This window comes from Metopolophium dirhodum, chromosome 1, assembly GCF_019925205.1.
Source record: "Metopolophium dirhodum isolate CAU chromosome 1, ASM1992520v1, whole genome shotgun sequence".
NCBI lineage: Eukaryota > Metazoa > Arthropoda > Insecta > Hemiptera > Aphididae > Metopolophium > Metopolophium dirhodum.
In genome coordinates this window covers 61,566,696-61,585,271 of record NC_083560.1, presented here as the reverse complement: position 1 = coordinate 61,585,271, position 18,576 = coordinate 61,566,696, and the positions used below count along the sequence as shown (strand labels likewise).

The following is an 18,576-nucleotide window of genomic DNA, read 5'->3' as shown; positions in this document are numbered from 1 at the left end:
ATTATCGCATAATAATAATAATGATAATAATAGTAATAATAACGATGACGTCATGATGATATTATTTCTTAATGATATATTTGTATATATGTATATAATATATTTGTGTATAATTGTAATGCCGTAAAAATTGGTATTGGTATCATCATCGTCTTATTCTGTGGTATCATAGTTGTTGTATAATATAATATTATCTATGATTGGTATATCGTATAAGTACCTATTTTCCCAATAATTAATATTAAATATAAATTATAATACGTAACGTCGACTTAGCGGACACTCTTCGGTAATCGCCGCCCGCAGGTCCCGGCCATAGCCCGTAACAATAATTATTATAATTATGCGATTAATTAATAATTCATAATCGGGGAGTAGAGCTGTACACGATCGCTTAAATGATGATTAAATTATTTAGATTTTAGTCATGGTCTAACGAATGCAATGGCGGACCATGTTCGGAAACGGCCTTTTGGCTTTTCCGAATATTCCGATTTGCCCTTAGATTGTATGCATTGTAATATAACATTAATATTGCATATCTTATATTATGATCTGAGAATTTTCCATTGTCACCCGGGTGGCCATATTGCCATAGAACATAATGTTAGTATGACACTAATAAATATTAATAATATGCACCGCTAGTAGGTTAGTGAGTGAGTGCGAGATGGCAGGAAGGCGGGAAGGCGGTGCGCCGGTGCAGCGGCAGCATGAACATGACCGATGGGCGATGAGTCTACAACTAAATTATTAATTATTATTATTATTATTATTATTATTATTATTATAAATACGATGGCCTCGACGGATGGACGTCACTACGTCAGTGTCTGACTCACCACTCACGCCTCCAAAACCGGCGGGACGAAACGGTGAGCAACAGTGGGACGCGACGCCGAATACGTCAAAATACGTTACGCCGCCGCGGTACAATGTCGTCGACGCTGCCGCCGCCGTGTCGTCCGGTACAAACGGAGCGCTCTTGTCGGCGTCGGTTGGCGATTCGCCGTTATCCGTTTCGTTTGAATAATATAATAAATTGTCCTACCACAAGACGTAGCTATCCGAATTCAACTTCCAAGTCATCTTTCTCGTATCGCGTATTTCACCGTCGCCGCCGATTGGAAACTCGTTCGCGTTGTCCGCCGGCGACATTTTGACGATGATCACTGACTCGGAAATTCTTCCCGTCGCTGAGGTAAGATCTACACACGCACAGTCTACATTGCGCGATCTATTGTTCTTGAGCAAGTTAAATCTTCTACTACCAAACGTACTGTTACGAACTTATCGATTCCTAGGAATAAGCGCGCTTAGAATAATTCCCCCCCCCCCCCCCCCCCGGGGCTATTGCCAAAAACAACGATATGTTGTAACACAACGGTCGAAATCTCAATTAATTACACATCAAGAATCTTAATAAAAGTTATTTATTAAAATAATAATTGGCTTTGCTGACGACCTAACCTATGTAACAGTCTCGCCACTGGGTCTATTAGTGTTGAAATTGAAATAGTGAACGATGTTTGAGTCTCAAACAAAGCTCGGTTAAAACCAAGTTTGTTGATCCTTACTTTGATCGCTTATATTTTGCTAAAAAACTTGGCAGTCATTGGTGAGTTCTCCTCGCATGCATAAAATAAACCTGCAAATTATTGCTTCAAAGTTTCATCAACATTCAACTTCTGATTTGTTGATATTTGATATGGAATGGGACTTCTTCCGTGGCTCCTCTTATCTGAACAATCGTTCACAAAAAATTATAATTGTATATAGGGACAACAAATACTTACTAATATCCTCATTTTCACTAGAAAATAAAAATAATTATCAAACAAGATCATTCTGGTTAATTTATAAAGTATATTGATTTATCAAAATTTAAATCCTTATATTTTAAGTCATTAAAAATTCCTCAACTAAAAATCCGGATTGTTCTATTTCATTATTTTTATATAGGAATCGTATTTAAATAATTTTCCTTTACATTTTAATCATGAAATTTACTTTACATAAAAAGTCAATGAATAGTTTGAAATTAATTTTATTTTGATAAAACTGTTATTCCTAATTTATTAGTTGTATTAATTGCTATTGACTTTGCCGGAGAGCCTAGGGCGCCTGCAGAAATTTTCAAGGGGGCTTAGGTGTATGTTATACATATATATATATTATATAAACACTTACACATACATACTATACATACATTGGAAAAAAAAGCGGGAAGGCCACGGCCCCTCTTTTTATTTTTCAATACCCATACCTAACTCAATTTTTTTTTTATTAAGTACATAGGAATACCTATTATTATTATGTACCTTTATATCTCACAATTAATGCAACAATTCTATTGGTTATTTTGTTTAGTACCTATTGTTTAACAATTGTTTAATTTTACTATAATAGGTGTTAATATTATTTTTATACTAATAATATGATGTTTAACTATTTGTTAATGCATGCTCATAATTTATTTCTTAAAATTGTTAATATTTAATTTATACAGTAGAAACTTGATTGACCTTCACTATCAGGACCAGGTCTATGATAGTTAACAGAAAATCAGCCATTAACGTAGACATTTTATAGTGCGTGTACATATTTTCATTCAAAGATAATATTTATATTATATTAAACATCAGTGCCGTAGCCAGGATGACTGTGTGTGTAGTGACTGATCATTAGTGTGTCTGAGTTCCCCAAACGCTTTATGTAATAAAAGATAAACAACGGCTAAGATTCTAGGACCTCAGTAACGTACATACGCGCATTCACGTCACTATATTTTGTGATAAAAAAATGTTCAACCCCCATGTGCCTCAAAACTCCCGAAAAGAGGAAGAAAAATTCATCCAGTACCAAAAGCCCTATTTTAATTTCGAAAACATATTTGTATTCCTTAATTTCTTTTCTAGGTTATGTAGGAAATGGATTTTTGATTTGTAGTATTATTTAATTAGTACCTATGTACCTAGTAACAAATTAATTTTCTTTTTTTTTTCAAAATTCACTTTTACTTTAATATTACTAAAAAAAAATTTGCTTCCTACAAAACACAGACAAAAAAAACAAAGAAATTCTTATATTTTTTCGAAATTAAAATAACTTCTGGAAGTATATTTTTTTTCCGCTTATTGGTCTAAATGCACAAAAAACGACCATCTTACAACAGCCCTAATATAGTCTTATATTATTTTTGTTAGTAAATTTTAATAATATTCGAACAAAAAATGGAATGTTTTGTTTACAACACATTTTGATATATTAAAAATATATTAATATGCTTATTGCTTATATTAATACATTAACCTATGGTTTACAATAATATTAATACATTGTTATATTAAATGTAGGCACCATAGTTGTTAACATAAATATATAGTCATAAAAAGAGTAGATACACTTAGTGAACAAAGGGGTCATAATTAGGTATTCTAGCATTTCAAAGACTAGAGAAAAATTTAAGTGCCCCCCCCCCCCCAAAAAAAAAAAATGTTTTGATTAGAAAAATTTAATTTTGCCATGTTTATTGTCAGTTATTAATTTTGATTTGTTATTCCAATAATATATTTAATACATATGACAGTGTTAGATATTATTATCTGTATGACTGTATGATTTACTTAATTTAGTTTAATATTGTTTATAGAAAACAATGAATACTGTAGATACATCTGATGCATTGGATTTGACTAAAGAAAATATTAGACCACTAAGACAAGGTAGAAAACCTATTCAGTTAGAAACTGCTTTACAAGCACAATCTAATACGGAAATTCAACAAAAATTAAATAAAGAGAAAGAGTAAGTTTAATAAAAGGAAAATATTTTACTAAAGACTTATATTGGTAATATTTATATTAAATTATTATTTATTATGTGCCTATATAATATTTATATTTAAGTATGTTTTTTGTTCTAATTCGTTTTAATAGATTCCCAATAATTCATTTTTTGAGCCTTCAAATAATGAAAAGTTTTAGATGCAGTTACATCTTATATTAATATTTAGTACATAATAATATAGTAGAAACTCAATTAACCTAAGAATTATCTGGAATTATCTGGAATCTCATGTTTACATTCTATGTTTTTAAATTAAAAGTTGGGATTACCACAGAAAAAAATAATACTAATTTGTTATTAATAACTAGATTATTTATTTAAATTAACTTACTCCATATTTGGACTACCAATTTTTACATCATACTACCAATGTATATTTTCTTTTTTGATATATTTTAATCAGAACTATTAAATAAAAGTGGAGAATCAACATTTAATGTTCATTATCATTTGAGTACTCTTGAAAACCCTATATTAACCTGGACACTTGTCTGAATTCATCCAAACTATTGAGACACAGTGTTTATTTTTAAAACATAAAAATTACCAATTTTATTTTTTGCTTCAAACAATTATATATTAACAAAAAAAAAATGTAATACAATATTTCATTATAAATATTTTTTTTTATAAGAAAATATGATCATGCCATTCGTACATATGAAGGCGATGATCCTTTAGCTCCACATTTTGAGTATATAAAGTGGCTGGAACAAATATATTTAAAACATGGACCGGAGAGTAATTTGTTGCCTCTTATTGAAGAAACTGTACAGAAATTCAAAAATGATGAAAAGTACAAACAGGATCCAAGATTTATTACAATTCTAATTAATTTTGTAAATATCCATTTTATTTCATAGAATAAGCTTGTAAAAAAATATGTATTAACAAAATTTGAGGTAATTAAATAATTTGTCAATATTTTAGATTGAAAACCAATCAAACGCTATTGAACTATATCAAACGGTTTACAACCAAGGTATAGGTACGATGTGTGCTTTGTTTTATCGCGCGTGGGCAGAGTTATTGGATAGATACAATGATTTTAAACGCGTGGATCAAATATTTTTGCTGGGAATTAAAGCTAAGGCTGAACCAGTTGATGAACTTGAACAAGCTCATCTGTAAGCTACATTTATTTAATTTAAATAAAAAATAAATTTAATATCTTTAAATAATTTTTTAGCCAATTCCAATTAAGCGTTGCTAGGCGAATGATTAATGGACAGTTAACAAATGATGACGATAAGAACCAAGAACCTGAAAAGAGACACGCATTTAATGTATTAAAAAAGTCTGAAACGCATAGTGGTGTTAGGCACGGTTTTGGTGGAGTTATTGGAAAAGTACCACAAATAACTAATGTCAATGGAAAAAACACTGTTCTTAGGATTTTTGAGGTAAAGTTTTTATAAACAAAACTTAGAAAAACAAATTTATGATTTTGTATAATAACTATAGGATAATGATGAAAATGGATTGCATGGAATTGCAACTAGCAATTATGATCTTGCTCAAAAAGGAGTAAACAAAGAAAATACAGTAAACCCTGGACCATGGACCAAACCTAAGAAGACTCGCTCGAAAGCTCCTAAACCTGTATCAACTGTTGACTTTGAAGGTCAGTTACATTTACTTATATATCATTTTATCAACTTATAATACTGAATTTGATGAAAATAATCTTGGGTATGAATAGTACTATAGTACTTATTGTTTCCAACATTTTATAGTTAAACTATTATTTTATTTCTAGTATAAAAATTAAAAAGCGGGTAAGTGGGTGTCGCTCTGCTGTACAGCAGGTTATAAGTAGGTCACTATAATGAAGGTATTAAATTTGAATTCAATGATATCTCATTATATACAAACAACGGTTCTAAGCAGAGACTGTTTATCAGCCTGGAATATTTTATATTTTACGAATAACTCTTAAAAATTAGTGGTCTCGTTTTTGTACGTGTTCACGTATACCGTGATCACGTGAATGAAACAAATTAAATCACGTATGGTTAATACACGTGAATCAACGAAAGCTTAATCACGTGAACACGTATCTGAATCATATCCACGTGAACACGCGAATTAGTTTATTCACGTGAAGAGGCGAACAAATGTATTTATAATTTTATTGATTAGCTTCATGATCTTGTATTGAACTCTGTAGTGCCCGTTGCGTGTGTCTTATCTTATCTGGTCGAAGATTGGTGGTGTTTCGGGAAATTTTTTTGTGCACGATGTCCGGTTGCAAAAATAGAATTCACACATACACTGATAGCATATTTTTTATTGGACGTTAAAATTATATACGTAACTACGACGTTATTGTCGTTGATAAAAAGATACTAAGGTAGTATACAAGTATACGACGCGTTTAGTTTGCGTTCAACCATTAAGTGATCGCATTCATTAAACACCAAAAGTTTTCTTGACAAAATGGCGAAAAGAAAAAGTTGGGTATGGGATTATGCTAAACGTGAAGGTGATCGCGCCTTTTGCGATTTATGTGACGATAAAAGCAATAATGAATATTCTTGTGTAGGCGGCACTACTGGGTCTTTAATAAGGCATTTACAACATTTTCATGGTATTAAACCTTCAGAAGATTCTATAAGAAAGAGGTAATTAATAAATTATATTTTTAATTATTTATTAATTAAAAAGTTAGGTAGAAAGTTAAAAATGTTTACGAAATATGTTAAAATCGCGAAAATTTGTATTTATTTTGTAGCTCAAAATTCATAAATTTTTTTGTATTCATACCTAAGAATTTAAAATTTAATTTAGGTTATCCATAAGTTTTGCTCACAATTATTATGAAAAAATCGAGTGTAAGTCAATAAAAAAAAAATTACAAGCGTCTAAATTTTCAACGTTTACGATACTAAAAATTTAAAAATTCACGATTTTCTATCAAAAGGTTTTAGTTATAACTTATAAGATAAATAAATAAAATATCCGAAACCGACAAATCGTCTCCGTTCAGAATTGTTTTTCGTATACAATGATACCGCTATCATTGCATTCAAATTTAACACATCCATTATAGTGACCTACTCTATGACCGAGGTCGACTCACCCCCAATGTACAGCAGAGCAAATTCCCGATTTTTTCTTTTATAAATGTGTAAATACAGAAATACAAATATATTTTTATATACTCCTTACAGTTTTTAGTTTGGTACATTTTCAGAAATGTTTGATAATTTATATACAAGACAAATTTCCAATATAATATAATATAATTTTCTAATAAATGTACAATTTCGTAATAAATTATGTTTTATTTTTCAAGCCATTAAAATCAAATAATTGTTAGGTTACAAAACATGTTTTGTAATATTATAGAATTCTCGCATTTAACACTTTTAATAAAAAAAATTTTAACTTTAAAAAAAAATTATTATTTTATTGTTTGACTAGGATGCAAGTAATTTATTAATAAATATATAATATTCAATAAATACATATTGTAGGTCTCAATTGGGGTCTAATCATCCATATAATGATACCCAAGAAGTTATAAGGTCTGGTAGTTCTGAACATGAAAATAATACAACTTCCATCAATCAAGATGATGACACAAATCTAGTTAATAATACTACTACATCTTCCTCAAGATTAAAAAATAATGAGGAATCAAAATCTAGAAAGCGTCGTCGTATTTCTATAAAATGTGGGTCTAATAGTGATCGTGAATGTAATTATGAAAAAACAGAACAAATTCATCAAGCACTGGCTATATTAATTGCAATGAATCAGTTACCTTTATCATTTTGCTCGAGCCCTGGATTTTGTCAGTTCATGGCTGTTGTGGAGCCTGATTATAAAATATGTAGAGATCAAGCAATGAAAAAAAGACTACATGCATTGAAGTCAAACGTTGCGGACAAAATAAAAAATGAATTGCAAAATGTGAAAAGTGTAGTTTGCACCACAGACGGTTGGTCTTCAATAGCTCAAAACTCATATATATCGTTAACTGCTCACATAATCGATAACCAATGGTCACCAAAGTCATTTACTTTAGCCACACAAGAAATGACAGAACGTCACACAGCAGTAAATCTAGCCGAAAATTTAACTTGTATTTTGGAAAATTGGGAAATTAATGGTAAAGTCAGTACTGTAATTACAGATAACGCAAAAAACATAGTAAATGCTGTAAAATTACTAAATATTACAATAGACAATGAAAATATGGATGTGACATGTGCAGCTCACAGTTTACAATTAGCCATTAATGTTGCAATAAAACAAGAAATATTTTCAGATATAATAAAACAGTGTAGTGCTGTAGTTGGACATTTCAAACACTCAAATGTAGCCAAACAGTCATTATTCAACAAACAAAAACAGCTAGGACTTCTACATCAATCATTAGTGAAATGCTGTAAGACACGATGGAACTCAGTATATTTAATGTTAGACCGCCTTTTAAAAAACAGAAGTCCAGTTTCAAATGTATTGGCAGATAGAACAGTCACGTCTTTTTACATTGCGCAAAAATTAGAAATAACTGAATCCCAATGGATAAAAATAGAAAATCTCATAAGTCTCCTCAAGCTGTTATATGTTGTAACAAATCTATTTTGTTCGGAGAACCATTCGCCAGCGTCAATGGTTATACCATTATTATCAAAATTATTGGATTGCCATTTTAAGCATAAAGCAGCCGATGATCAATATATCACTGATTTCAAAAATACAATTATATTTGAAATTAAAGAACGATTCAATTTTGAACGTAATGAAACAAGTTCTGTCTCTGTCAGACAAATTGCATCCTTTCTAGATCCTCGATATAAAGATTTTGAGTTTGAACCCAATTTTATGAGAGAAAAAATTTGTATGGCTGTAGAAGATTTGCTAGAAAGATTTGACGAACAAGAAATTAATTTAGAACAAATCCCACCAGTTCAAAGTGATCTTGAGTATTTATACGGAAATACAATAACAGCTGATGATAATTTAACTAATCAACTTCAAATTTACATTGCTGAACCTCCATTACGTTTCGATCAAAATCCATATGAATGGTGGAAATTGAGAGAAAATAAATATTCAACTCTTGCAATATTAGCAAAACAATATCTCGCTATTCCTGCTACATCAGTGAGCTCCGAGAGATGTTTCTCCACTACTGGAAATATAGTGACATCTAAAAGAAGCTGTTTATTGACAAAAAATGTTAATATGCTGACATTTTTGTTCCAAAATAAAAAATTATTAGTTTAATATTATTAAGTTATTTAGGTATTGGTTTATTTTGTTTATTACATTTTTTTGTTTATTTATAATAATTTATTATTATCTTATTATTTATATATTATTGTCAATTCATATCAAATTGTCTTAAGTTAGTCCATAGGTTAGGTTTTTCTAACGTAAAACATTAATTATTATTATTTGATGAGCATACTTAATCTAGTTAATATTTATACTTTATGTTATTGATGATTAAAATAATTTAATCTATATTTATGTTATATGATCATCTTTGTTTTACGAATAAAAGTAGAGAACTCAGTAAAATACGTGAATACACAAATTCACGGATTCACGTGAACATATTAATTCATGGATTCACGTGAATATAATATTTCACGGATTCACGTGAATAATATTATAAATTCACGGACAATTTTAAGCAACGGGTTTCATAAATCAAACCTTTATTTCACGTGAAAGCGTGTACACGTGAAATAACGAGCACTATTAAAAATGTATTTTCGTCCAAATTTGGAATTGAATGATATCTATATAAACTGTTGATATAAACATGGACATTACTACTTATGAGAAATTTTGTTTAAAGTTTTTAATTCTTAGTTATAGAAATGTATAAATTTTTAAGTACAAAATAACTACCAAATTTTCAAGATAATGATGAATTTCGTACAATTTTCAACTTTAAATGCTTATAATAAAAATCATGCATAATATGTGTTAAATATTTTGCAACTGCTATTATAAAATCTTAAGAGGAACTTTGTATTAAATTTTCAAGCTTTTTGACACAACGAAAAAATTTTTATTGACATTCACAGAAAAAAACCTTTATACATTGTTGATATATAAAAAAATGTTTGTACATAAATACCCAACCCTGGATAAAATAAGATAATTTATATAAAGAATATTTTACATTTGATTTTTCTTAAGATATTACTATAAAAATTAATTTTTCTAATGTTTTAAATTACAGTTCACCAGGATAATAATTCGGAATGTGTAACAAAATTATCTGGTATTACAGTTCCAAATGCATTACGTAGTATAAAAGGAAATACTAATATTTCCTGTCAAGTTGCTGTATTTGAAGAACCAGATCCTACTAAGAGGCCAATGTATTGTAAAGATAAAGTGAGTGAAAATATTATATTTGGTGTATTCTACTTAAATATTTATTTTATTTATCTTCCACATGCAATACTTATTGAAAATTCACAAAAATCAGTTAAAAATGATTTTTAAACGATTTTGTGCTAAAATATTGTAAAAATATTTTTATGTGTGCATTGTAGTAATTTTTCTAAATATTTATTTGTTAAAAATCTTACTAAAGAGCTACTATAGCAAAAAAATGTTTATTGAGTTATGTATTAAACATATTATCAAAAGATTTTTTTGTTATGTTTAACATAACAACAAACCTTAGTATGGCATAGATTATTTAACTATCCAGATATTACCAGATAAACCACTGTGTCATGTACGTATGTAATTAATTATTATATATTATAATATCATTATAATATTATGTTATCGGTATCGACGCACAGCGCGATAGCCATCTTGAATATAATAAACAGTCTTAATTAGAACATACAAGCACATCATAATTTTGTTGATTACCGCTTTCCTCGTCTATGTTAGCATGTATGAGCACAAGCATAACATACTGTAAATATTATTAATTAGTTTTATACTTCATCTGATAATAGTATATTCATTACACTTGTTAGCTTTTTGTCTATTATTTGGCATCAAATAAATAAAATATTTTCTGTTTCGAGTTATATATGTATGTATTAATTATTTGAATAAAAATTGCCAAGTAAAAAAATAAAACAATATATATTTATTTATTTGATAAGCTTGAAACTAAACAATTTTAACAAATCATAATCTTCCATATGGTTAAGAATTATGAAAATGTATTCCTATATTAGTGTTAGGTACATTTTATTCAATCTTACTATTTATTAGGTGTATGCGGCTGGTAGAGATGTGCAACTTGAAGAAATCAGGTACGAGATCTACTTAAAACAAGAAAAAGAAAAGCGTTAGTATTTAAAACCTTTTTAATATTTTAATACAAATTGAGACTAATTAATTATTTAAAATTGTGGATAAAAATAATATAGAATCATTAAAAGGAAAACAACTATCACATGGTTCAGCAAAATCCCAACTAAAAGAAAAAATTGTGAAACCTTTGAAAAAAGTTATTTTGCCAGAAGATAATGATGAATTTAAGGTAATTAATAATTACTGTGTTTTTTTATTTCTACAATATAGTTTTAATTTGCATATATATTTGTGTATATTTATTATTATTACATTTATGTATTTATACATCAGCATATTAGATGCAAGGCTGGGCATTAACGAGTTAAAAAGTTAAGGTTAAGTTAAAAAGTTAATTTAATTTTAACTTTTAACTTAACTAGTTACTTTTGGCTTTTCATTAACCTAACTGTTAACTTACTAAAGTTCTTTCTTAATTAACGTGAAATTAACGAGTTAATTTTTCATTTTAAGAAGTAAGTTAAGTTAATTTATTTTGTTTTTAATTTTATATTATTTTACTATTTCAGTCTATTTCGTTTTCATGTCAAAAAATATGTATCGTAAATTGTTTGAAGTTAAAAATTTATATATTATTCGAATCTACCTTATATGGAAATACTGTATGAAGTATATAAACACTATATCCTATGATTTAGTTTTGGGTTGGGAAAAATTAAGTACGCTAGTGTTGTATAAACAAATTAACTTTTTTTCAACTTAATAAAAAGTTAAAAAAAAAGTGTGTATTAACCTCGGTATTAACTTAACTGAGTTAACCTATAGTTAAATTAACTTTCAACTTTTAATTTTTTGTTATTGGTACATATTAACTTAACTTAACTGAGTTTAAAAAAATCATTAACTTGCCCAGCCTTGATTAGATGACATTTTTATGGAATTATATCTAATATCAGTGTATGGTGTCTATAAACATAATGTATAATATATTTTGACTATTAACTTGGCCTCAGCTACACCCATTTATTTCCCCCTACCATGTTAGCACGCCACTGATTTTAAATACTGCGGAAATTAAATAAACATAGATATACCAATTGCATAAATTAATATCTTTCAGAAATCAAAACTTAAAGTTACAAAAATGTGAAACATTATTTTTAAAATCACACGGTATATAAATACTAAAAACTAGCACAAATTTTAGAATATTTATTTCATAAAAACTTAAAACTATTTTTTTATATTTAGATTGATGTTAAATTTATAAACTATTAACTATTAAAGACTTGATTTAATTTATATTGAAAACTAAATTACTATGAAACTTTTAGGTTCCACTACCGCTGCGTAACAATGAGCCTGATAATTTGAGTCAGTCTGTCACTGTCAACACAAGAGTCGCAATTGATTTAGTTCAACAAATGTGGAATAGTCCATGTGCAGGTAACATATTTAAGTTATAATTATAAAGCCATTATTGAGCTAACTATTTTTGATATACCTAGATAAAGACGAAGAGCCAGAATTAATTTCAAGAAATCGAAAACCAATTTCATTTGATGCGTTTGAAGAAGTAGATAATAATATCAAGCCCTTGTCTTCAGATTTTATGGTTTATGAAGATAACAAAACATCAGCTGATGACAAAATCTTTAAAATACAACAAAAAGAGATGGCTAGAATTTCAGGAAATTTCAATGTTTATACAGATGATGACGATCAAGCAAACGCTCATATAGAACCTACTGTATTTGTTGAACACAATGATGAAAATCAAGTAGAAAATAATAAATTTCAAGTGTATATTGATAAAAATGATGAAAATAATGGAAAAGGTTTTAAAATACCAGACGTATATGTTGATAATGATGAAAATAATGGAAAAAGTTTTAAAATACCAGATGTATATGTTGATAATGATGAAAATAATGGAAAAGATTTCAAAATCCCAGACGTATATGTTGATAATGATGAAAATGTGTTCAGCAAAAAAAAATCAAAAGTAGAATTGAAAAATAATAAAAATTTTAAACAGCCTATTAGAGTTCAAAATTATAAAGTCTATGAGGATGAAAGTTATGATACCAAAAATACTGAAAAACATGTTAACAAAACTAATGACAATTCTATTAATCCAAGTAATGAAGGCAAGTCTCCTCTGAAAAAAATTCAAAGTGTAAGTTAGCTTTATATACATACAGAAGTTATTAAACCTTTACTCTTAACCTCTACTAAATACTTTTTTTCTTATCAAAACCTAAAAAAAATGATTTTTAAAGTAATTGACAGGGCTCAAAACATGACATTAGTGTATATGTTTGTAAAACTGTTAATGCTAGAATGACTTAAATACCAAACATTTTTAGTACATATTTATATGTTTTGCTATTTATTTAATAATAAATGCAAAAATTGACATCATATTATGTGATTACTTGTCGGTGGTTGATGAACTTGGATGTTATAATATTATAAACTATGTGTCGATAGATAAAAATGTAGTACAGTTGTTGTCAGATAAATTGAGACGGCAGCGGCGGCACGATAACGCAAAACCAGTGGTTCTCTGTATTTGAATATTATTACCCAAAATACATCAATAAACCAACAATTGTCACAAAAATTATTTTACGATATTAATTTAAAATCTAATATTCTGATAATAATTTTTTATTTAAGAACAAAAAGAAGAAATTGTAAAATAATATAAATTAATTAATAATAATAAATAAAATTTTTGGCACTGAGCCGGGTTCAAACTGGTGGCTGCGCGCGTCGTAGCCAACTGTGTGACGTTTGCACCACACTGCCAGGGCTACACTTACTGAAAAGCGCCACCGCCGCCGTCTCAATTTATCTGTCAACGACTGTAATATTCTTTAATCAAATTGGAAATTATATCCTTTATTTTAATTATTGTTTTATTTATGGACATAAACTATAATCTGCATTTCGCCCGCCAAAGCAAAGAAGGTCATATTTATGTTTTCACCAATTTTTTTCAAGTTTTCAAAACTGTTTTTGTGTACATCCCGCGATACTGATAGTAGCATAAAACAATCAAAAACATTTTATACAATAAAATACAGTTACTACCATCTTCGCGGGAACTACACATAAACAGAAATGACAACTTGAAAAAAAAAATTTGTGAAAACAGAGATTGCATTCCTGACCTTAAATAAAATTAATTTAGTGTACGTACAACAATAATTAAATGTTCATTTTTATTAGTGTTTTGAACTAAAAATTTTTGAGACATAATAGCACATTCTTCATACATTTTTAGTGTTAAAATAGTTTAATAGATAACTTAAAATTTTCTAAATATTTTGAATATTTCGTTTTGTATAAAAAATTATTATGACAAATGTGTTTATAATTAATATTTTTTTAAGTTGCTACAAAATACTTGAAAATTGATTGAGGGCAGTTTGTTATTGTAAGTTAGAATATTCCATTTTGTCAACATTTGAACATCAAACACATAGGACTATTATTGTGTACCAGTGCATTTATAATATTTTTAAATTGCTAAAAAAAAATTTATGATTTTTAAGGAATCAGGAAAATGAATTTATAACAAAAATCCGACAAATAATTTAAAGTTGTAACCGGCTTTAATAATAAGTAAACTCAGTTTTTTAAACACAAACCAATTAAAGATAAAGATAAATATGTATTCGTCGTATGTAAATTGTACACATTCTTTTTTAGTCAATGATATTTCAATGTCTAACAAATAGTTCATAGATATTAATTTATTTGTATTTATTAAAATATTGTATTCATTTTTTAGATTGAAGTAAATGATGATGACATAACTTGCTCAACAAAAGCATTTGCTTTTCTATTGTCTAGTTCAACACCATTGGCCCCAGGAAGAACCAAATCTAATACTGTCATTGAAAATCAACAACAATCGCTAATGTATGTAAAATTAATTAAGAGAAATGTTAAGAATGACTTAATATAATATTTACAAAAATATCATTTTTTACTTTAATTGGTATAGGCGAATTGAACCTAATAAAAACAATGAAACTGAAGAATTTCAATTGGGAAAAAATTTGAGTATGATTTTGGAAGCGTCTAAAGAACGTAATAGCAGCACTTCATCTGGAATTATTTCTTCTTCGGTTACTAAAGTAGAACAATCTTTAATTGATTTTGGTATGATAATATTTTGTATAAAATTTTAAAATTTTATCTCCATTTATGTTTATTAAATACTCATATTTAAATATTATTTAATATTTTACTATTTACACACCTACAGTATAGAGATTAAATGTTATCTTGATGTTGTGTTAAAATAATAATATACAATGCTCTTAATAACAGCAAATAATATTCTGAATAAATAATAGCTGATTATTATTTTTATTAAGGTGATTCAATTAATCCTTTTGATGATGAATTAATAACCAAATTATTACAAAGAGTAATTAAATTTCCTAAAGAACATCATAAGTCTGGTTATGTAGAACAGGAATCAGACTTGCCAATTATGCGATCGGAATTCAAATTGGGTATGTTCAATTTATATGATTATGTTAAGAAACTTTAAGAAGTGTCACTAATTAGTAGTGATGGGTCATTACTGGTGTATTTGTTACAAAGTAACGATACCTTAGATGTAATCAGTATGTCATATTATTATAGTCGTTACATTGGTTCAATTTATAAACCACAAAATGCTCTCCGACAAATTTGTTCAGTTTTTACAACAGTTCCTTGGTCAACAACAAGTTAAAATGTATTATTAGCCTAATGTTTTCCTACTTTCCTTTACTTATATTCCTAATTATTAAACCAAATAATAGTTTTATATTATAAAAATATTTAGTATTATTTTATTATTAAATAGTTTTTTTCAACCCGTAAGTTTAGAGTACATTTAAGTTAAAATTGTTATTTTGTATAAAAAAAAAAGTAATGACATTTTTGGAATTGTATCATTATTGTAACTGTATCGAATGTAACTCCGGGAAGTAATGTAAACTCCCATCACTACTAATGGGTGGATTTCTCTGTGCTTTCTATATTGTTCTTTTTCTCCTCTCACGTATTCTTATTGTACTAAATAAGTGCAGATTGTGTATTACTTGTAAAAATAAAAAAGTTAAGACATTAATATTAACATCAATGTCATATCTTCTAGGTCATAATAAAATGACGCTCCTCAGTGAAATTGGTAAAGGATCATATGCACGTGTAGTGAAAGTTAGACCAGATGATGAAAATGCTGTAGATAAAGCGCTTAAAGTTCAAAAACCCGCGTGTGCTTGGGAATGGTATATAAGTAAAGAAGTTCAGCATCGCCTTAAAGATTCTGAAAAAGTAAACGACTTGTATTATTTTATGCACATATATTTTGTGTATATTTTGTATTTTTTTTTATTATTATTGTTTTGTTTAAGGTATCTTATTTCATAAACATGGATCAGATGTATGTTTTTAAAAATGGATCAATAATTTCTATGGAATTTGCTACTCATGGGACATTATTATCTGTGATTGTAGCTTACAAAACGGCGATGGTAAGTCCAAAAAGAAATTATATGTATTATAACCCAAATGAGTTTTATTTCTTTGAACTATAGCTTGTATAATCTCAAACATTACACTTGTTGAATTCTTGATGATTCTTTATAATACCAAAAATGTTTGTATAATTTACAGAACCGCTCCATCCCTATAACTGTTGGTGCGATGCTCGTTTTACAAGTGACATCAGCACTCAAATACCTTCACCAATGTCAAATCATTCATGCCGATTTAAAACCGGATAATGTCATTGTGAAATCATTGTGAGTTTCATCTATGTACCTTATAGAATTATTTTAAATTATTTAAATAAAAAAACTTTTTAGACCTACTGAATGTGATCAACCTTGTGTGCAGTTAATCGATTTTGGTCGTAGTATTGATATGACTTTATTCCCTCCTGATACTACCTTCACACACACTGTGAAAACTGCTGATTTTATTTGCCACGAAATGAGAGAAAAATTGCCTTGGACATATCAGGTATATATTTTTATTGTAACATTTATTTTTTTTTTGTTTTAATATAAAATATATTTATTTTATTGTAGACCGATTATTTTGGATTGGCTGGAATTATTTACATGGTTCTCATGTCAGACTACATGAAAACACAAAAAATACGTAAATTATGGGTGCCATTGAAACCATTCCCAAGGTATTAATTATATTTGTTTGTTAACTTAGTTTCTCAATGATCACTTCATTAACATTATTAGGTTACTGTATTCACAATAACCATTTTAATGGGTATATCTCATCACACTGTACTCACATAATGTATATATCCCTTTAATCAGATCCAAAATCATCCATTAACTTTTAATCAAATTGATATTTTCATTGTACAGATACATAGACAAGGAACTGTGGGGTACTATTCTAAACATGTTGTTGAATATAGAATCATGCAAGAAGCTACCCAGCTTGGACGAAATTATAAGGAAATTGAACAAATATTTATCAATTCAACAAAAAGTGGTATTGAAACATAATTTTACTAGTTTAAAAAATGCATTAAAAAAAAATTAATGTTTTACATTTATTTAATGAATTTTTATTTTTTATGTATTTTGTTTTTACTGTACTTTTTTTAAAAAAAATCTTAATTTGTACTAATAATTGGGTAGTATGATATTCATATTCTTTTGAGTATTCTTTTCATTATACTTTAATTTTTTATCATTTATTTATTTATTATTATAACGAAATAAACCCAGGAAAATACTAAATATACGAAAGATACAATCAATGAGATAAAAAATAAACTGGATCGATCACTCGTTAACACGGACTTAGATATACTAAGGTATATTAGTCATATCTTAGTCCGTGCTCGTAAATAGAATACGAGCCACTGTGATAAGAGTTACTCCTACTCCATAAGGACAAAACATTTTTTTGCACATTCAATGACCCAATGGAAGAAAAATGTGAAATGATAAATTATTTTTAAATAATTATATTGTACTTAGTACTTACCTAATTCTCAACAATCCAACTATTATTATTAGGGCCCAAGACTTGACCTAAAAATCTTTAAAAATACACACAAAAAAAATTTTTAATTACTTATAAAGTTATAAACATCAAAAAATGACTACAAAAATAACAAAAATTACTTTATAATGACTTAACATTTTTAAAAATGTACGTTTTATATAATTCATGTATCATAATTTGTAATTATTATAGCTGCTCTTTAAAAATGTTTTTTCTCGAAGGAGACTTCAAAAATGTAAAACATGGTGTAAAAAAAAATTTTGAAAATTTGTGTGGGCTCTAAACTAGATTTATAACGCTAAACTTAACAAATATTTTGCTTAAAAAATATCTACCCCCCCTTCCCCCCCATCAATAATTCCTGAGCACGCCTTTGCTTCAAAATCTTCATACAATACATTCATTCAAGACTGT

General features: G+C 27.9%; 2 protein-coding genes across 2 annotated transcripts; both read left to right on the top strand.

Annotated features, from left to right (window-relative positions):
• Positions 1–954: 954 nt before the first annotated feature.
• Positions 955–17,844, top strand: LOC132933463 (probable inactive serine/threonine-protein kinase bub1). Its single transcript, XM_060999736.1, has 20 exons — positions 955–1,201; positions 3,653–3,807; positions 4,484–4,688; positions 4,780–4,976; positions 5,039–5,252; positions 5,314–5,473; positions 10,061–10,218; positions 11,065–11,140; positions 11,223–11,335; positions 12,441–12,552; positions 12,615–13,285; positions 14,909–15,039; positions 15,125–15,282; positions 15,501–15,641; positions 16,274–16,452; positions 16,533–16,652; positions 16,795–16,922; positions 16,986–17,142; positions 17,211–17,317; positions 17,511–17,844. Exons 1-20 carry the CDS (start codon positions 1,166–1,168, stop codon positions 17,689–17,691), a joined length of 3,399 nt encoding a protein of 1,132 aa, XP_060855719.1. The 5' UTR covers positions 955–1,165; the 3' UTR covers positions 17,692–17,844.
• On the top strand, positions 7,520–9,094 carry LOC132933465 (E3 SUMO-protein ligase ZBED1-like). The gene has a single exon (XM_060999738.1). The coding sequence runs from the start codon at positions 7,606–7,608 to the stop codon at positions 9,088–9,090; it is 1,485 nt and encodes a 494-aa protein (XP_060855721.1). The 5' UTR covers positions 7,520–7,605; the 3' UTR covers positions 9,091–9,094.
• Positions 17,845–18,576: the final 732 nt, after the last annotated feature.

What these genes read in the sequence shown, in the direction of transcription:
- LOC132933463 (XM_060999736.1), top strand. Translation starts at nt 1,166, where the DNA reads ATGATCACTGACTCGGAAATTCTTCCCGTCGCTGAG. An exon ending in AAATTAAATAAAGAGAAAGA is followed by an intron (nt 3,808 to 4,483) that starts GTAAGTTTAATA and finishes TTTTTTTATAAG; the next exon opens with AAAATATGATCATGCCATTC. An exon ending in CTCTGAAAAAAATTCAAAGT is followed by an intron (nt 13,286 to 14,908) that starts GTAAGTTAGCTT and finishes TTCATTTTTTAG; the next exon opens with ATTGAAGTAAATGATGATGA.
- LOC132933465 (XM_060999738.1), top strand. Translation starts at nt 7,606, where the DNA reads ATGAATCAGTTACCTTTATCATTTTGCTCGAGCCCTGGATTTTGTCAG.